The 21,694-nt window shown below is 39.7% G+C and overlaps 1 protein-coding gene across 1 annotated transcript in view; it reads right to left on the bottom strand.

Moving 5' to 3' along the window:
- The window catches only part of ARHGAP24 (Rho GTPase activating protein 24), a 69,548-nt gene that overhangs the window by 14,619 nt on the left and 33,235 nt on the right, over positions 1-21,694 (bottom strand). The window contains exons 3-5 of the mRNA XM_015832380.1: positions 7,231-7,363; positions 7,015-7,088; positions 4,867-4,988 (exon numbers count right to left, since the gene is read on the bottom strand). Coding sequence (XP_015687866.1) covers positions 4,867-4,988; positions 7,015-7,088; positions 7,231-7,363 — 329 coding nt within the window. The remainder of the gene's footprint in view (positions 1-4,866; positions 4,989-7,014; positions 7,089-7,230; positions 7,364-21,694) is intronic.

Below are 21,694 nucleotides of genomic sequence, written 5' to 3'. Positions count from 1 at the left end.
TTCCTTCCTTCCTTCCCTTCTCTCTCTGTCTCTTTTGCTGTCCCTTCCTTCCTTCTTTTCCTTCCTTCCTTCCCTTCTCTCTCTCTCTTTTGCTCTGTCTCTTCCTTCCTTCCTTCCTTCCTTCCTTCCTTCCTTCCTTCCTTCCTTCCTTCCTCTCTCTCTCTCTCTCTCTCTCCCTCCCTCTCTCCCTCTCTCTCTCTCCTATGTTTCCATTCTATTAATGCCACATTTATTCTAACTATACAATATACCAATATTAATTGGACTAAAATTCTCAGACCCTTCACTGAAATTAGTCCCACTGGCTTAGAACTGTGAAGACTATAAGACAATGCAGCAGATTGAAGTCCATACTTCACAGGACAAACTCCATTCTTCACACATCCCTGTTTAGGCCATACAACCTGACCCTCTGTGGATTCCACAGTATGGAAAAAAGTTCATTTTCCACACCAGAGCAAAACAAGCAACTAAAGAACCCTTAAGGAACTCTGGGAGAGCACAGTGGGAGCAAAGCCACACAGAGCAGAGAGATGAATGGTCTAATTAGAATTTCTGAACTTCACCAGATGGCTTGAGGGTCACCTGCCATACAGGAGGCCCACCACAGAAATCTTCAGAAGGAAGAGGGTGAAGGTCCCTGGCTCCCATTTCTACAAATGTAATTTTGCTGACTGTAACAGCACATTATAATGAAAAGACTTGTAAAAATTAATCTAATATCAATAGAAATAAACACTCTGGAATGAAGCTTGGAGCAGCGTCTAGAGTGCATCCCTACCCTTGAGTAGAGAATATGCTGCAAGTACTATAAATCAAAGTGAATTCCAGGAAATCAGGAGGGGTTGTCATTCCGAGATGCAGGTAATGAATTGCCAGTCTCCTTTCTTCAAACACTCCTGGAAGCCAAACAGCACGGCTTCTTTTTTTTTTAATTTATGGACCTTTCATGTGGAACATGGCATCTAAGCACTTCACCATCCTTTCCACCTTCTTCCATATTTCTAGAAATAAAATGAAGGTGGAGGTCTTCGGGTGGCTGTTTTAAGCATATTTCCAAAATGTGGTGTTTTTTTAATTGTATAAGCAAATGCTCAAATGTGTTTTTTTTTATAGTATAAGCCTAATATATGTTAAGAGTCAAATATTTATTTATTCACATTTCTGTGCGCCCCCTCCCCCGACTCCTCAATGATGCTGGAGAGCTTACAAATAAAAAGAGGAAGCGATGCATATAAAAAGAAGAAAATGTCTGATCAGAAGAACAAACGCCCATTTTTAAATGAAATAAAATGAAACTGATTAGAAAGGGCTACGTGAACACCTTAACCCAAGGCATGGAAGGACAACCAGATTTTGTGTAATTTACGGAACACCCTCAGTGTCTCAGCCACATGAAACTCTGCAAGGGTATCATCCCAAAAAGTAGGTGCTGCAACCTTGGGTCCCATAAGATGGCATTGCTTCATAGATGGGATCCAGAGTACAGAAACAGACAGGTAAATGGTCCCTCAGATAGCCAGGTTTATGCCATGAAGGGCTTTAAAGGTGGTAACCAACATGAACTGAATTGCACCTGGAAACCAACCAGTAAACAATGCAGCTCACACAGGAGTGGGATCACATAAGCATAATGTACCATACTGTACTGTAATGTACAAGTAGTCCTTGATCTATGGCCACAATTGAGCCCAAATTTCTATTGTTAAGCAGGACAGTTGTTAAGTGACTTTTACAACCTTTCTTACCACAGTTGTTAAGTGAATCACTGCAATTGTTAAGTTAGTAACATGGTTGTTAAGCGAATCATTAACTTTGTGTCAACTCTAAAAACAAAATCAGCTGAAGCCATTTTCCCTCCATTTTCGTTGGCCACAGAATTGGGAAGGGGGATGAGTGTTTTAATGTTAGACGTAACAATAAATTGTTCTGTGGGAACCAAGGTCATTGCTAACTGCATTTTGGCGGGTAGAAAGCCCACACAAGTAATTACTTGGGGAATGTGATTTATGACACATTGCTGGGGTGGGAAGTGTAACTTTGTAACTTTGTAACCTTTGGGGGGCGTTTCAGTTTTGGGTTCACTTTTGAACGTGCCAATATTATGTAGCCAAATAAATATGTTCTGTAAGGAAATTCTTTTTGCCTTATAGTTCCTTTTTTTGGGGGGGTCTCATCTTTCGGAACCATGACCCTTGGCTTGTCAGAAGGTCACAAAAGGGATCGCATGACCGCAGGTCACTGCAACGGTCATAAATATGAACGAATTACCAAATTTTGATCAGGTTGGCTAAGGAGATGCTGCAACGGTTGTTAAGTGTGAAAACCAATCATCAGGCACTTTTTCCGATGCTGTTGTAACTTTGAATGGCCACTAAATGAATGGTTGTAAGTTGTATCCTTCTCACATTGAGTCTCAGTTCAGAATAAAACATCCAGGCAGAGCAGCAACTTCTCTGGAAAACTGCATATCTTAGCTGTTTTGGTAAAGTGAGGGTCCAATTCGCCATTCAGCCTGTTCTACTAAGTGGAGCCGTTGATTAATGTCCCCACTTTCCAAAAAGCAATCATGACCAACCTGCTTACCTACACCAAATGCCAAAACAGATTAACAGGGTCATTCTAGGCACAACTACTCAGATGTGACCTCTGCTTCTTTTAGCGGAAATTACCCTTGGGCAGCTGTAAAGAGAACTGAGTTTCAAAAATTCACCAGCTAGATTTAGCTACTAAGATGGATGCCCTTTTGTTTTTGTCAAATGAGGATCATATAAAAGGAAAACAGAAAGCTTGCAAAGATGCTGACTGAACTCTTTCTTCTCACATGAATTGGACAGTCATCTGCCTTCTCGGGTTGGGGGTAACACCTTGACAATCCGAACATCTGTAGGCACAAGACAGATATGCCCATTTCTTTATGCTACTTTCATCTAAGACAGCGGTTCTCAACCTATGGGTCGCGACCCCATTTGGGGTCGATCAACCATTTCACAGGAGTCGCCAAGCAAGGCTGTCCGCAATTTTTTTCCCCTTTTCCGGCGGGTGCCTTACCTCCCTTGAGCTGGGCCAGCTGGTGGTCGGCCTGCTCTGTCTCTGCCGCTTGCCAGCTACGCCTCGGCCAGTGAGGGGGCGGAACCACGCATGCGCAGCACTCCCGGGCAGTGAAAGTCCTCGACTTACGACCGGTTGGGTAGTCCTCGACTTACGACCGGTTTAGTCCTCGACTTATGACCGGTTTAGTCCTCGACTTACAACCGGTTGGGGGTTGCGGCATTAAAAAGGTTGAGAACCACTGATCTAAGATCTTAGATTAACTTAGATCAGGATCTTTTTGAAGCAAATGGAGTGCTTTAACTTTCATAATTAGATTTTTATAATATTGTAACAAGAATGTTAGCGGCTTAATTGAGGGGTGGGGTGTCTTTAGGCATGTAGGATGGATTCTGGTTTTTTAACTAGAATCCAGAGATCAATTAAAGTTGGAGCACAGAGTTTGAAAGGATCCTTTAGACCACTAGATTCAACTATTTTCTCGGTGCAGCAATTTACATTCCTCTCAAATGTGCCTGTTTGAACTCATCTAGCAAAACAGAGTCTACCACGTCCTTCCAGCATTGGTTCCACTGTAAAATTAATTTTCATGCACCTGCTCTGACATACTTATTTAGAATTAATTCTAAGACTACCAATTTATGTGATCTGCCAGAACTCAATTGACTTCACAACTCTTCCAAACAAAAATCCATCTCTGAGCCCTCCATGTATTTATATTTATGTTTGTGTATTTATCATTCTAAAAGCATAAAGCAATGGACAAGCTCATTAATATCAGTATTGCCAAGCCACTGAAATGTAAAATCTTTTCCCCAGTATTCTAAATTACCAACAATGTACAGGATATGCAGACCTGCGTTCTGCCAACTGAGATCTGATTTTTCCAATGGTGTCCACAGATCCCTTGAGTTGGAAAGGGTTATGTAACAGTATGAGAGAAGACAAGGCCAGAAGGACAATAATTTTATCCCTCCTGTTATCCATAGGTATTCATTGTATGGCATTGAATTCCATAATTGTAAAAAAATGGAGGAAGAGGAGATCATTTTAATGGCTTTTGTTGCCATGTATAATCACTGTCTGGATGATTTAAATAGCACATAGCAAATGAGATTATCTATGTGGACTACCTGTTAGCCCTGTGAAGTAGTCCAGACAAGAGCCCAATCAGAAGTACCAGCTCTATCTTTATTATAAGATTATATTGACGGAATCTTATAAGGCTGAAAGTATTTTCCCACTCATCTATGGAGATTCTCGAGTCATCCAGATCATGGTTGTCTCAAAGATGCTTTTTCAAAAGGCAGATGGACTTTGTTTTTCCTTGAAGGTGTTTCACTTCTCATCAGAACCGATGAGAAGCTTCTTGGATGAGAAGCGAAACATCTTCAAGAAAAAAAATGAAGTCCAATTGCCTTTTGAAACAGTACGTTTGAGATATTTCTCTACTCCTTTCATTTTACTCTCTAGAAAATTAGAGAGTGTCCCTCCTAACATATTTTCCACAGCCTTCCTCCTTCGGTGGGCTGAGATAACATTTACCCACCAGTTGGCAACTCCGTGCTTTGCCTCCTATCTCCCAAAGTCATTCCCAGATACCATTACACAAGGGGTCGCCAACTCCCAGGCCACGGCCCACTACCAGGCTTTGAGCTGTTCAGAACTGGACCGCAGAAGTGGTGGGCGAGCGCACCTACGCATCCCCATTTGCTTGAGTAGCGGGCAAGCGCATGTGCGCCCGCTCCATTTGGGCAAGCTCTGCCCGCTGCTCACGTGGAACTATCATGATCATTTTCATCCTCATCTACTTACCTTCCATGATTGTCAAAGGATCTTCCACTTTGGGACGGAGGATGTTGGGGCCAAACACAGTTGCAAGGTTTTGCACACTCATTTTGTTGACTCCAGAATAGGATTGAACTTCATCCAGAAATCTACTCAGACATTCAAGGAACCAGAAGTAGGTAGGGTAGGAAGAGAGCAAAAGTCCAGGATTCAGTCACATATGATGACAAAATTTCATCAGATACATCATGCGAAATAAAACTAGGAATTGCATACATAAATTCTTTTTAAAAATAAGCCACACAGCCTCTGCTGCAATCTTGAACTAGACTGGCCTGTTCTCTGGAGCTGCTTTTATATTGGAAGTGGAGAAAAGACACAGAGAATGTCTTTGGTGAAGAAATGGAGAAAGACATACTTGTATCATTCCTGGAGGAGGAACAGAAGATTAAACACTCCGTTGTTCTCCAAGGATTGATCTGATTCTCATTTGCTGTTATCTTTTAAACAGCAGTTGGGTGCCATTGATTATATTTTGTCTATTTTAATCTATAGAAAAATTCCCTGGTTGAATTTGAAAAAAAAGAGTAGGGGAAATAAAGTCAAAAGGAAAGAAAGATAAAATCTAGAAGTTTTGGCTAGACTCCAGGGAGAATAACTACTATTCTTTACCATGTTCTTTAAATTCTCGACCACCTATTCATGTTTTCTCTCTATTTCCTCATATTGGATTGCATCCAGATGTATTGAAACATAAAATGGATTTATTAAAACCATGGGGACTTCTATTGACTCTATTGATTCCAGTGAGCTTGCTACAAGAAATCATATAAAGCATTAAATGATTTTGCTTTGTTTGGCTTAGCATGTTGTATGAATCAAATCACTGAACTTTGTACAGCACAAATTAGGGCTCGCTATGTTGCATGATTCCAGATCATTATAGCTTAGTCAGAAAATATGATTAGATGTTGGGTCGATTCAATTATTAGACAGAGATCTCTTCATCTGAAATATTTGCTTATATATTTTTTCTCATTTAGTAAGGATGAGAAAGTCTATAATTATTTGTAGACCCATTGTGTAAGGGTAGGAGAATTTATTGGGTTTTTTAAATTTATTTTCTTTCCAGCATCTAGAGAGGGTGGATTTTTTTGTGTTTGCTAGATTTATTTGATGTTTGGGTTATGCTTTGTTCTCTTTTTTGTACACATTTTTTTGTTTCTGTTGGATATATGTTTTTCTGTGTCCTTTGTTTTGCACTTTATTCTTGTTGATAAAATATATATACACAAAAAAAATCATGACAGCACAATATATGAAACAGATCTATGACTTAGTCTAATTCCTATTTAATGCATCTCACTGAAATCAATGGAACATACATCTAGAATAAGTTTCAATTATAATATCTAAAGACAAGGCATTAGTTACAAGTCCCTGGTGGTTGTATGTATGTATGTATGTTAACATGTATTTATCTATCACATTTCTGAACTGCCCATCTCCCTCAAAAATGATCTCCATCAAAATGATCTCCGTCATTTGTATCCCTCCCGAAAAGCAGAAAAGTAACTCCTGGCAAAACAACCAACTCAAATGTGATTGTACTGGCACAAAAATGGTTGTTCAATGTTCCAACCACATGCTCGTCCAATAACACAATTTTGGGTGTTGTCATGATTACTTTAGGGCAAACAATGCTGCTTTATGGAGGGACTATATCATAACTTCCATCATTTTTAGTAAGAAGGCTTTGTTATAGAGGATGATGGTAACCACAATCCAGCCTATCTGAAGACTATCAGACCAAAAATCCTAGCATTGCCCCAGTGCAGGTAATCATAAACTGAGAAATTACTACATCTTGCTAAATACAAAATAGAAGCGAGTCATCTAAAGGAGGAATTGCTAGATTTCCTCACTGTAGCTTCTCCTGATGTGACTGGAGGTTTCAACATTTCCAGGCAATTCTCAAGAGATTGTAGTCTCCATATAGTCTCTCATACTTGTAATAAGGATTCAGACAAAAATCAACCCGTCTGCAATTATCCTAATAAAATGGCTAAAACAACTGGACTGTCTAATGATATATTGGGCACAGCCTTATTATTATTATTATTATTATTATTATTATTATTATTATTATTATTATTATTAGTCAGGATGACTTACCTGCAAATGTACTTGAGTAGATTAAAGTTGACGAGCGGCAAATTCTTCACTTGCTTTGCTAATTCATTCAGCCCCTGTGTGAATATGTTAAAAAAAAGTAAAAAATGGTGAACTATCCAGCACCCATGCAAATAATTAGGAACTAAATTCATTTAGAATCCGCAGATAAGGGGATTTGGGTACTAACAGAAATCCAAACCAAGAGACAAAACTCACCGCTTCCTTTTCTTTGCTGAGCATTTTGGCACAGGAGAGAAACTCTTCATATTTGGAATATGGGATCACAGGCTCTGGCAACTCTCTGAGGTAGAGTTTCAAAAGTGAGGCCACTGTGTGTACATCTGTATTTCTGCAGGGATGGAACAGTAAATATTCAGCTGTAAGTGTAAGATTAGATCTCTCAACATCTCATATCCATTTTGGACCTCTTTGGATGCTTCTAAAGCAGGGGTCTTCAAACTTGGGCCTTTTATGACTTGTGGACTTCAACTCCCAGAATTCCTCAGCCAGGCACGCTGGCTGATGAATTCTGGGAGTTGAAGTCCACAAGTCATAAAAGGGCCAAGTTGGAAGACCCCTGTTCTAAAGCAACTCGTATTACCTATTCAGAAAACCTACGTAGAGGCAGTCCTTGACTTACAACGGTTCGTTTAGTGACCATTCTATGTGAATTAGGACTGTTTGCACACTTACGACTGTTACAGCGTCCCCATGGTCAAATGATCAAACTTCCAGAGCTTAGCAACCGGCATGTATTCCTTGCTTATGACCATAATGGAGCCTGGTTTTAAGTTTAAGTTAAGTAAAGCGAGTCACCCATGTGACCGGCTTGATTTTACAACCATTTTTGGTTGTAAAAGGCCATGTTCATAAAACGAACCCATTGTTTGCTATGGATCCTTTTTGGCAAAAATCTCAAAAATTGTGGTCATCTGAACACGACAGTGCAGTCATAAATACAGGCCAGCTGCCAAGTGCCCAGAATGCAGTCATGTGATCAAGGGGCTGGGGGGGACAGTAACTATCAGAACTTTGAATTCAAGTTGTAAGTACCTTTCGGGGGGGGTCCTTAGTGACTTTGAATGGTTGCTAAGTGACTCATCATAAATCAAGGACTAAAGGTTAAAATAGTCCCCATCAAGTTGAATTAGAAACACAATGATTTCATGAAACTTTCACCTCCATACAGATTTAGAACAACAGTTCAGAGGCGGTTTACTATTGTCTTTTTCTAGGTGACTTCTTTTGTTTCCAGCCTAGTCTATACCTCTGTGTTTCTGAAAAGATTCCTAAATTCTTCTGATATCACTTAATTTTTGAGATTGGAAGATCAGCTAGGTGCTGCCATGAAAATTACAATCCCTAAATCAGGTGACCCCAGGAGAAATCAACCAATCGACCAATCGATCAATTAATCCACCTTTTTTCCAGAAACGTAGAAAGCCCTTGGAAACTGTTAGCTGCCTCTAGATCCACTAGATGGCGCTCTTGTAAAAAAGACTGTAGAAGTTTTTGTAAGCTCAAAGTTTATTTATTCATGGCAGAGAATTACTATTATACTGAATTTAATGGCCATCCTGAAGGCAGGTTTTTAGTACATTGAATAATATGTGTTCTTTAATTTTTAAAATGAGAACTTCCTGGTCAGAAAGCTGAGACAGAATCGTATTTCAGGAGTGAGGATTCCTCTACTCTCAGATACTATATGAGTCAGATAGCTGTTTATGCATCCTCGAAAAAGGAATTGCATCACCAGAGGGTGATAAAACATAAAAGAAAAAACATTTTCCTTCAAGTTAAAAGCACTGTATGTACACATATTCTAATTTACTGGATTTTCGTAGGCACTGTAGGTTGTCAATCATGGTTTATGGCGTAGTATGGCATGCAAGAACTAGGCCACCGTGACTTATTCAAAAATTGATGAAATACAGCATGGTTTATGGTGAACCCACAACAAGGACAGCATGACCTTGACAAAAAATGCTATACAATTTCCATTAATACCAAGACTGTTGCTGACATACAACACACCCTTCTGCAGAATTCCACTTGGTGTCCTCCCATATAAATTACTAACTGTACCCGGCCACGCGTTGCTGTGGCTCAGTCTGGTTAAATGGAAAAGAAAGAAAAGAGAAAGCGCATGTTTATAATATGTTTACATCCAACAGATGGCGCTGTTTTTCAAAAACAGCATGTTTTTAACTGTCACAGGTGTGACATCTATATAATAGTAGGTATATAAAAACACGCGCGTGTTCGAATGCAACGTTGTGTCAAAATTTCAAAGCAATCGGTGAACAACTTTCGGAGATTTAAGATTTTGAACAAACAAACATTTACATTTTTATTTATATAGATTATATTTATATGAAGGCCTGCTAGGTTGCAGGTGTAGCTTTTGTCACAACTCTCTGAGCATGTGTGCAAAGTCCCAATCTTCTACTATTGATATTGTGCTCCTGGTTTTTGTTTTTTTTTAAAATACAACTGGTGTTACCCCCCCCCAATGCAACACCCTTGTGTGGTGCACAGTTTACAAACTGGGTTGTAGTGGCCCGGATTAAAGCACTCCAACCATTGTTGTACAAAGGGGATAAAATCATGGTCTGGAAAAGACCTCATAGGTCTTCTAATCCAGTACTCCCCAACTTTTTTGGCACTAGGGACCGGAAGACAATTTTTCCACATGGCGGGGGGAGAAGGAGAAGCGTGAAACCTAGATCCCATGCATGCAAAGTTGTGCTCACCCACTGTGGGGCCTGGGGGCTCTTGTTCTAGTCCAGGGTTGTCAAACTGCCGGCCCGCGGGCCGGTTTCATCATACCGGAGCCGTGCCCACCCCATTGTCGGCAACGGCGAAAAAGCTCCGATACGTTGCGCAACGTCACGTGACGTCGCGAGTTTGACATGTCTGTTCTAGTCCATATGCGGCAAAATTTATGATATTCCTCCTTTCTGTGTGTCCTTTGGGTAACCATTGTCAAAAGAGGCACTCACGAGCCTCCTGGCTATTGGAATAACTTCATCTTTCTTGGCAAGTGTTTTGACAACAATACAGGTAGTCCTCGACTCCCAACAGTTCATTTAGGGACCATTTGAAGTTACAACGGCATTGAAAAAAGTGAGTGAAGACTGTTTTTCACATTTACGACCAGTGGTGGGATTCAGCCAGTTCGCACCGGTTCGGCAGAACCGGTAGCTAATTTTTTGTTGCCCAGGCCCAGAATGGATTTCCAGAAGTGGCATCCACACAGAGAACCGGTTGTTCACATATTTGAATCCCACCACTGCTTACAACCATTGCATCATCTCCCTGGTCACGGGATCCCAATTCGGATGCTTGGCAGCTGACTCATATTTATGACGGTTGCAGTGTGATTGCCTTTTGACAAGCAAAGTCAGTGGAGAAGCCAGATTCACTTAACAACTTTGTGATGAACTTAACAACTGAAGTGATTCGCTTAACAATGATGGCAGGAAAGATGGCAAAATAGAGCAAAATTCACTTAACAACTCTCTTGCTTAGCAACAGAAATTTTGGGCTCAGTTGTGGTTGTGAGTCAAGGACTGCCTGTAGAAGAGAATAGACCCTTTTGCTTAAATGATGAAACGTGCTCCTTGTGAAACTTTTGTGTGTTCTTCTCTGATATTCTGAAAAATAATTTTAAATGTAATCTGGATTCATTAAGGCATGGCTACAATCCACCTCATCCCCTCTCTTATACAATCAACCCGCCTTCGTTCCATTGTGCCATTTTCCTCTCATTTGTTTCACCACAAAAGAAGTAGCCACCTCTAGCTCTTCACCTTTTTTTCTCCATTGTTAAACATTGACTCAAGTTTGCAAGAAACAGCACCAGAAACCAAAACAGCATCAGTTTCCCCAACATGGTATGTCATATAGTTATTGGCTTTATTGGATTTAGCAATGTTGGGTGACTATCAACCAATTCAACTGGACTACTGTAATGCTCTATACATGGGGCTCCCCATGAGGAGCATCCGGAGGCTTCAGCTGGTCCAGAATGCGGCCGCGCGGGCGGTGTTGGGAGCGACGCGTCGCTCCCATGTAACGCCGCTGCTGCGCGAGCTGCACTGGTTGCCAGTGGCCTTCCGGGTGCGCTTTAAGGTGTTAGTTACCACCTTTAAAGCGCNACCTAGGGTGAATTTTAAATAGGGACAATTTTAATGATTTTAATAAGACACAGCGATAAATATTTGGTTTTTAATTGGCTTTTATAGGGGATAATGTTTTATATTGTTTTAACATGCTGTGAGCCGCCCTGAGTCCCATGGGGAGAAGGGCGGCATATAAGTTAATGAAAATAAATAAATAAATAAATAAATAAATAAACAAAAATTTCTGGGTTTAAATGGTTCTCATCTGTGAATTACACATAGCCATCTCAAATTGCTTCATTCTTCACAAAAGATTAAACTGAGTTTGTCTCATATCCCTACCTCAACTTCTTTGGCCAAAACCAATACAAAATTTGTATAAAAATATGTGTGTGAGACTCAGGGCCATCTTCGGAAGAGGGGCAGAATCTGCAAGATGGTAGGTGCTGCATCCTTATTGAAGACCTATCATTTTTATATCAAATTCATCAGGTAGGACAGAGATTACCCATGCCTGCCATCTTGCAAATTTTGTATGTACACCGGACATCTTTGTTAGGACTGCTAACTACTAAATGTTTTAAGTAGCGTCTACTGATTTTACCTAAGGCACTCTTTTCCTAATATTATTCCGATGCATCCTGCTTCTCTTTCTCTTTTAATGTACCAACATGAAATTCGATCCATAACGGAACTCTGTGAAATGCATTAATTGGAAAACTATCACTGGGCTGCTTTTAAAGCCAAGCTGAATTTTTGTACAGAAACTCATTTTGCCAAAGTAATATTATTACACGGCTGCTTCAAAATTACCAGGGAGTATTGAACAATGACTGCTATTTTCTAAATTAGATTGATTTCCTCTCCATTTTCTGTGTAATTCAATGTTTTGCTCTTTTTTAACAGAAGCTACCCATTATACGCTGGCTAGCTGATCATATAAATATCCCCCCCTCCATTTTGAAATTTCAGTTCATCTGGGCCACAGCCTAAGAAAATTGTCCATGTTATCTGGAGTTCTGTGGCTGGCATTTAACAGAATAAAAGAGTTGGAACGGACCTTGGAGGTCTTTTTACTCCAATCCTATACCCTTCCAGACAAGTAGCTGTCCAGTCTCTTCTTAAAAGCCTCCAGTGATGGAGCACCCACAACTTCTGAAAGCAAGTCATTCCACTGGTTAATTGTTCCCACTGTCAGGAATTTTCTCCTTAGCTCTAGGTTTCTTCTCTCCTTGATTAGTTTCCATCCATTGCTTCTTGTCTTGCCTTCTGGAAAATAGGTTGACCCCCTCTTCTTTGTGGCAGCCCCTCAAATACTGCAACCGTTCTTCAGATGTTTTAGCTTCCACCCCCTAAACATCTTTGTTGCTCTTTTCTGCACTCTTTCCAGAGTCTCTATATCTTTTTTATCATATGGTGACTAAAACTGGATGCAGTATTCTAAGTGTGGCCTTACTAAGGCTTTATAAAGTGATACTAATACTTCACGTGATCTTCATGCTACCCCTCTGTTAATGCAACCTAGAATTGTGTTGTCTTTTTTGGCTGCTGCCACACACTGCTGGCTCATATTTAAGCGATTGTGAGTGAATTAAGTGATTTACTGCTTCTGTATAGAATTCCTATGAAAAGGCTTTAGAATGTTGCTATAGCTAGACCTATTACAGTCATATCAAACTTTCTTCCTAGTTGGAATGATTAATACAAAGCCCACATGCATTCGGAATATTCTAAATTATTGTCCTTTCTGTATCAATTCTTCACAGCTTCCTTATACTCTTCCCTTTAAAGAAACATGTTAGAAGAGCTTATAGGAACAGATAAGTTCATTGTTCATTTTATGCTTACACCACTGGACAATGAATCTCTTATAGGAAGATAAAATAAAGGCTTTAGGATGTGCAAACAATTACAGATCTTTTCCTGTGCAATTAAGCAACCTGGATTCAGAGCTCTTTTTATTCCAGCCCCCTTTGTCACTGATTTCCTTCCCAGCAATTGCTATGTCAACAAGATTTTTTGCTTTGTGGTATTGGAGAAATGGCTGTCAGGCCAATTACAAATCTGACGGCAGTTCAGCCTGTAAGACACAGCAGCTGATCTTACATACACGAGAAAGGTTACGTGCAGAAGCAAATATGGAGACTGAAGTGTGCTCATGATGATGCCACCACTATGAAAATAGTAAGGCCACCAATTTCAGGCAGAAGGTGAAGACATCTAATGAAAGAAAGGCTGTCAGGTTGTTCGTTGCTTCCCAAAATGTGTAAATCTGCCTAAAATGACAATAACCGTACCTGCTTTTCAAAATTAAATTAAATCTTGAAATTAAGAATTGCCCCTTATTCTTCAGATGATATCACAGGTATCTTGCCAATTTGGAACATTTGATGGGGATTTGCCTACATGTAGTTTCTATAAAAGTAAAGGGTAAAAATTTCCTCCTGTCCAGTTGTGTCCAACTCTACAGTAGTGGCCAAAATTGTGGAAACCTTTTGGGAAAAGTGTATTTTTGAGGTTTGATGGCTAATAACACCACTTTTTTGGGGAGTAGTACCCTAAAATTATATATCAATCCTTTCTATTAAATTAGTTCTTACATTACGTTGTATCAAACAAGTTAATAGACATGACATAAGATACTTTTCAATATCGGTTTATTGGTCTTTTTCCTTCGTGTTGAACGAATCCAACTATAGTCCATCGAAAGGAAGTAGACTAACATCGGTTACTCGTACTCACAAATCTCTCGGTTAGTGGTGTCATCTTGTTTTGCCAATGAGCCAATCAGATTACAGTAGGATTCAGTTATTGATGTCATGTATTGAAATTGAGAGGAGGACATTTGTCAATGTGTTATGTGATCGCTATCAAGTTGGTTGGTTTTTTTTTGTGTTCTTTCATTTAGTGAGCTTGTAAAAATTAAAGTAATGGTGCAAAGGGTTGACTGGTTGCCCAGAAAGCGATGTAAAATAGTATTATTAAGTGAACAAGGCTACAGTTATAAAGAAATTAGAAGAAAAATTGGTGGAAACTTAACCAAAGGTGGCATTTCTACGGTAGACTTTTCCCAAAAGGTTTCCACAATTTTGGGCACTACTGTAGGGGATGGTGCTCATCTCCAATTCTTAGCCGTGGGAGCCAGCATTGTCTGTTGATACTTCTGTGGTCCTGTGGCCAGCACGACGACATGCCAAGGCACACGGAATGCTGTAACCTTCCCACAGAGGTGGTACCTATTTATTTACTCTCATTTTCATGCTTTCAAATTACTAGATTGGCAAGAGCTGGGGCAAGTAACGGGAGCTCACCCTGTTGCGCAGCACTCAGACCTTGAACCCAGCTTGTCAAGCTGACAAGCTCGGTATCTTTAGCCGCTGAGCCATCGTATCCCCTGATAAGTTTCCGTCGATAACACTAAATCACAAATGCAGCGATCCATCCATAGCATGAATTTTTGCAAAACATTTCCAGATCACGAGCAACTTGCTATGCCTCTGCTGTAAGGAAGTCCTCAAAATATTAGTGCATCTTCTTGAAGAAAAACAACTGCAAGACATGTTCTTTTGTTACGGTTTGAAATGATATTATAAAATTGGGGAATCTGGTGAATTTGTTTGCCCAGTGATTAAAAAAAAAAGTCCATTGGTTTTAGTATCCGTCAGAGGGAGATCTAACCAGAGGCAACAGGATTCCTGTCCTAATGCTATGTGAGACAGAGAGAGTGAAAAGATGCTGCCTAGAAAATGGTCAGATAAGAAAGGGCAAAGCCTCCAGCTGCATAATGGGTGGAAAAAGAGCCTCAGAAGAGATCTTCCCTAGCTTCATAGGCTGTAAAGGAGACAGCGGAAGATTTGCGCTTTTAGACCTGCAAGATTTCGTTAATGTAGCCTTACAATAAGGTAGTATTAGCTCATCTGGTTAAAACACTCTACAAAGTGTTTTATGCTCTCAGCACAGGGCACAGAGAGAGTTAGAAGGATGTTATGTTTATTAAAGAGGAACTTCCTGTCAGTTAGAACAATTAATCAGTGGAACAACTTCCCTCCAGAGGTTGTGGTTACTCCAACACTGAAGGTTTTTAAGAAGAGATTGGATAACCATTTGTCTGAAATGGCATGAGCAGAGGGTTAGACTAGAAGACTTCCAAGGTCCAGTCCAACTCTGTTATTCTGTTATCCTGTCTGCATTGTCCCAACTGCACTTTGCCCTGTCCTCCCCACCCCATTCTATCACTGATCATAAAGTCCCAGGACAGGGAAGACAAGTGAGACATAGATCAAAGAGAGCGCCCTTTAGAAAACAATCAGGTTAATTTAGAATTAAAAAGAGAAGAAACAAAGGGATGTAAACTAGTATACTTGTTTATTTAAACTTTGCTTTCCATAAGGATCACCTCCTGTAAAGTAAGGGAGTTGAAAAAAAAAAGATAAAGGAGAATTCATTCCATTTCTATAGTTCTTTCAAGAAAGAATGAATAATATCACTCTATTTTGGAACTGAACCCCATTTTTTTTAAAACAGTGTAAGTCATCTCTCCCTTCAGTTCAAGTGTAGAACTCAGTTTTTACAATTGGAAGAATTAATGATCCCATTTCAAGTTTAAAACTTATACCGTTAATTGACTCAATTATTCGATTTCAGCTTCCGTGATTATACCGTACATACACAACACACCCGAATATACACATATATATACAAGCAGGAATATTAGAGTAAAAAACCACCCTTCTCTCTAACAGGTCAATTATAATTGTGATTTACAACAAAGGAATTTGCGGAAATGAATATGCAACTGGTGATGCTGCAAAGGTAGGTGGTTTTAGATACCTACATGCTATCAACAAAATTCATGCTTCTTACTATTCATCTGCCTGCCTTCCTTCCTTCCTTCCTTCCTTCCTTCCTCCCTCCCTCCCTCCCTCCCTCCCTCTCTCCCCCTTTCCTTTTTCTTTTTCTGTTCTTTTTGATTTTTCTTTTCTTTTTTCTTTCTGCTGCTCCTGAAGTTTCTACAAACTTCTAACTTCCCTAATTGCAACATGGCTACCTTTTAAATGAATTAGGATATTATACTTATTTCTCTGCTTGCAAGTCTATTTTTAGTTGCTTCTTTGAGCATGCTTCTATAAAGTAAAATGTTTTCTGGGCTGTTTAGAAATATTCCTCAGAGATCAATGGGCAGCGATGACAGATGCACATTAAACCTATCCTTAGGAGCTGATATATTGTGGTATTTCTGATACAGGGAGCAGAATTTAGGAGACAAGAGAAACACCCAGCACCTGGGATAGAATCATTCTTCCATAATTTTGAAAAGTATTGCCTTTCTTTTTTTTAAGTCACTGTCCAGTGAATGCAAATTATATCGCCAGAGCTAACTGGGAACATGATGTTGATGAGCATTTGTGATCCAGCAGTTGGAAATAGCACAGTATTACTAGATTCTACTTACTTATTCCATCAATGTTTCATCTTGAATCTTTAAGAAATGATGCATTTGGACCATTCATACCTGCATATGCCAGTGTTCAGTCTGAATGAGCACCTGCAAAAGCTGATAACTATCCTGGGTAAAGTTTACAGAACATTTAATTAGATTGATCTATGTGGATGGAAAGCAACAAAGGAGAGCCATGGCAACACAGTTATGTTTTGTGTGACAGCCTGCTGGTGCATGTTTCTGGTAATTTGCACATTGTATTAATGATCTGAACAAACGACTTGCAATTTCCAAAAGCACAAGGAGATTTGAAGTGTAGGAGATACAGAGTATTCAGTCAAGGTGACCTTGATTTCAAATCCTTCTTCAGAAGACGACCTTGGACGGGGCATTATGTTTTAGAGTAATTCTAACTTCTTGTAGTTGTTGACAGCATGCAAAAACATCACACTGATGACTCAGAAAAAGTCAGAGAAAAGCTAAGATACAATGTGATAGAGCATGATAAATACTTCCGGTTTTATGATCACTTTCCACATGTAAACCTGTGGATCTCTTTGTTTGGATCACACTTTGTAATAAATCTGGCAAGTCTATTCTCACCTCACAATAAGACTTTCCTTCAAGAGTATAAGGCTGCCACAATCTGGCTTATTGGGTTAATTTCTACAATGTCACTTCAGTCTTAGATTTATGCAGGTAAAAGTTTGTGACCAAATCTAATAACGTTCAAGCACCCAAACACATGTGCTATTATCAACACAATGTAGTATTTCAATTAATGACAGCCACTAAAAGTGTGTTGTGTTCATTTGATACTCAGTATTATTGTTATAATACTTATCCAGTCAAACATCAGCAATCTTAGTTAAATTCTTCTGAGCTCAAGCATGCCCTAGCCTAGTCCATTATATCTTCCCAATTCATGTAGCAATAATAATCAGAGAAGGATGGGGAAAAAAATCCTTCCCTTAAGAAAACCTTTAAAAATTACTTTTACAAAACATAAACCTTCCAATTAATTTCCTGTTTATAACTGAAAGTTATCCATGGAACAAAAAAAGATAGTATTTCTAAAATATAAGGTCAAATTATGATTTCACTGGCTTCTCAGATGATATTGTAATGGAATATATGTTTGAGCAGTAACTATTCAGCAATAGACAGAAACTATTCTGTCTTTCTTCACGAAAGATGGAAAAGAGAATGTAGTTTGGTATAATTGATATAGTTGGAGCTGTGTTAAAATCTCTACTCATCCATAAAGTAAACTTCATATATACTTTCTCTCTCCCAACTTGACCTACTTCACAGTTATGACATGGAAGATAAAACAGGACAGAGACTACACTGCTCTGAAATCCTTCAGGGATAAGGTGAAAATCAAATAACTTGCAACATCCATGGCTGTAGGTACTAATACCCTACTTATCCACAGACACACTCATAACTACCTTACTTTCAATGTTTGTTGCAGTGTAATGTATTAGTTAGCACTCTAATCAGTTCTTGCACTGAATTCAAAGTTAGATCTCTCTCTGAGAGTCAGTTCTCAAATATGGGCAGGTCATACAAGCTACAAGTCATTTTAAAGATCTTTGAGATTATCCAGGAAGTGTGCGTTTCTTTTAATGTAGGTTTGACTATTCTTATGTTATTTTTCAAACTTTGATTGTGATACACAACCCAGAGTTGGTGGACTGGGGATTATAAAAGCTATGGATAAACTAAAACCAAATAAAGATTTTGATTCTGGTTTGTTATGATAGTTACCTTATGTATTTTGTAGATTAAGAAAGAAGGGTATTAATAAATAAGTAATAGACTAGGCAGCTGGTAGATAATTAGGTAGATCCCTATTAATTAGCCTTCCTTTCATTAGTATTACTTCATTCTTGCTTTCCATATCACTGACCATCATTATTGCATTCCTTTCAGCTTATCCGAGAATGTATTTTGTCTTTATGTGGGACTCAGTAGACTTACAGTTTACCAGGTTATGTCTGGCTAGTACAAAAAAAAAAAGGTTGAGTTACAGAGTTTTGCAACCTATTGCACCAAGCGAAACTTAAAAAGAAAAGAATTATGTCCTGTGCACTTCCATATTTCTACTCACATGACACTTGGAACATTTTACTAATTAATGTTTGCAAAGTGCTTTGAGGTTGTGTGATAAATTGTACTGCTAACGGGAGCCAGCTATTTAATTATTAATTCTTCCAAGGGAGAATTTGCAAACCATTAACTAATCTGAGACTGGAAGCAACTTAAGTATACAGCTTATCCTGTGATGTTGAGCTCCCTGTCTTGCTTCCAATTTAATATGCACAATTCATTTCCTGAAGTCTTTGGTTGAAACTGGATAGAGAAACACAAAAGTGCAGAGACAGCAGAACCTTGGACAGCAGCCACTTTCTGCACGGCTTGCTCTATGTTACAAATCATTCATTAGGTCAGCCAGTGTTCACTAAGGGCATAGAATAAGTGGATATTAAGCATGTCTCCAAAATTTCCACCTATCTGTTGACATTCTTTCTTCCTGCTGCTCTTAATAGCTTCCCACCTAAAAATCTGCCATTTCTGAATGGTTCCTCTAGACCAGTGGTTCTCAACCTTTTTTATGCCGCAACCCCAACTGGTCGTAAGTCGAGGACTAAACCGGTCATAAGTCGAGGACTAAACTGGTCGTAAGTCGAGGACTAAACCGGTCATAAGTCGAGGACTACCCAACCGGTTGTAAGTCGAGGACTTTCCCTGCCCGGGAGCGCCGCGCATGCATGGTTCTGCCCCCTGCGCCGGCCAAGGCGTAGCTGGCAAGCAGCAGAGATGGAGCAGGCCGACCACCAGCCCAAGGGAGGTAAGGTACCCGCCAGAAAAGGGGAAAAAAATGGTGGACAAAAAAAATGGCGGACAGCCTTGCTTGGCGACCCCCGTGAAATGGTCGATCGACCCCAAATGGGGTCCCGACCCACAGGTTGAGAACCACTGCTCTAGACACTGTTGGCACCAGATTCATGCTATAGTTCCTATCATTTTGGGGGTAGTCCAAGGAGCCAATAAAATTGGGGGGAAGGAGAGGGGGAGAGGGAGGGAGGAAGGGAGGGAGGGAGGGAGAGAGAATGAATCACTCCCTATTTTTTCAGCTTGATTTGCAGAAAGCAAAAGTGTATGTAAGTGAAATATCTACTACCAGGGCTATTTTAAGATGGAAGATAAACTACATCACTAGTAATGCTGTGAGAGTTGGATCATAAAGAAGGCGGAGCATTGAAGAATTGATGCTTTGAATTGTGGTGCTGGAGAAGACTGTTGAGAGTCTCTTGGGCTGCAAGGAGATCAAATCAATCAACCAACCCTAAAATAAACCAACCCTGACTCTTCTTTGGAAGGACAGACACTGAAGCTGAAGCTCAAATACTTTGGCTACCAAATGAGAAGAGAGGACTTCTTGGAAAAGACGCTGATGTTGTGAAAGATGGAAAGCAAAAGGAGTAGGGGGACGGCACAGGATGAGATGGTTGGATCATGTCATTGATGCAATGAACATGAATTTGCAATGAACATGAACATGAATTTGGGCAGGGAGACAGTGGAGGACAGGGTAGCCTGGTCTGCTATGGCCCATGGGGTTGAGAACTGCAAACAGTCAAAATAGGAGTTGGATTGGACTGCCTTTAAATTCCATTTCAGTTCTGATTCTACAACGCAGCAATGTTCTAAATCAGTGTTTCTCAACCTTGACAATTTTAAGGCATGTGGACTTCAACTCCCAGAATTCCATAGCCAGCATTGCTGGCTGTGGAATTCTGGGAGTTGAAGTCCACATGCCTTAAAATTGTCAAGGTTGAGAAACACTGTTCTAAATAAATGATGGTTACCAAATACAAGTTGAGTCACATTCACCTTAATAAAGGTGAATGTAGAAAGGTGTAGAAAACATGTGAACAGTTAAAACTTTGAATGTTCTTGTGTATTCATTAAGGTGATACTTTACATTGTAACTCTGAAATGAAATGGATCATCCTGGCACTTGCAAGATGAAGAGATAATATACAGGGTTTAATCCAGGGGTCTTCAAATTTGGCCCTTTTATGACTTGTGGACTTCAACTCCCAGAATTCCTCAGCCAGCATGCCTGGCTGAGGAATTCTGGGAGTTGAAGTCCACAAGTCATAAAAGGGCCAAGTTTGAAGACCCCTGGTTTAATCCAACATTTGCGATATCATCATTAAAACACAAAAGGATTTGTGTTTTGTCCACATCTTTTGGGAGTTAATAAATAGAAACAGTGTGAAAGATACAGTGGCTCGTCCACCCTTCATCCCACAAAGAGTTCCCTTGCTTGTCATCTCCCCCAATGGTATGCTTAAGGATGAGGAAATTTTGTAATTTCAGAGAGGAAATGGGAGTTGGTTAACATCTCTAGCTCCTTCACAGAGAATTAAAACAAAACAAAACGCAATTAGAAGTTCCTAATTGTTGTGCTGCTGAGACTAACGTTTCCTGCTCTAACTTCAAGGCACTCTTAAAACTGCAGCCAAAAACTAGTACATGTTTTAGCTGTGATTTCCTTTTCATTAATGGGAATGTTTGAGTGAAATATGCATGTTATCCCTGTTTCTTGAATATACATGCACTCACGCATACACTCAAACGCTGGGAAATATATGTCATAGTTGTTTTGCTGGGAAGATGAATATCAATATGATCAGGCCTGCTTGAATTCAGCCCCACCTCTTCACACTCCAGTTAGAAAACTATAACATGTTACATACTGTATTAAAGCAAAACAATAAAGAAGTCAACTGTTGAGACCCATAAAAGTACAATTAAATAACAGACTGATTTGAAGCAATCTTGTTTATGAGTATAAAAAAGATGTAAAAAAGATGTTGAGAGTGCAGAGAAGAGCAACAAAGATGATTAGGGGACTGGAGGCTAAAGCATATAAGGAACGGCTGCTGGAATTGGGTATGTCTAGTTTAATGAAGAGAAGGACGAGGGGGGACATGATAGCAGAGTTCCAATATCTCAGGGGCTGCCCCAAAGAAGAGGGAGTCAGGCTATTCTCCAAAGCACCTGAAGGCAGGACAAGAAGCAACGGGTGGAAACTAAT

The sequence above is a fragment of the Protobothrops mucrosquamatus genome, unplaced genomic scaffold (assembly GCF_001527695.2).
Source record: "Protobothrops mucrosquamatus isolate PMUCROS unplaced genomic scaffold, P.Mucros_1.0 scaffold3, whole genome shotgun sequence".
Lineage (NCBI taxonomy): Eukaryota > Metazoa > Chordata > Lepidosauria > Squamata > Viperidae > Protobothrops > Protobothrops mucrosquamatus.
The sequence above is the reverse complement of the archived record's forward strand: the minus strand, read 5'-3'. Positions and strand labels throughout refer to the sequence as shown.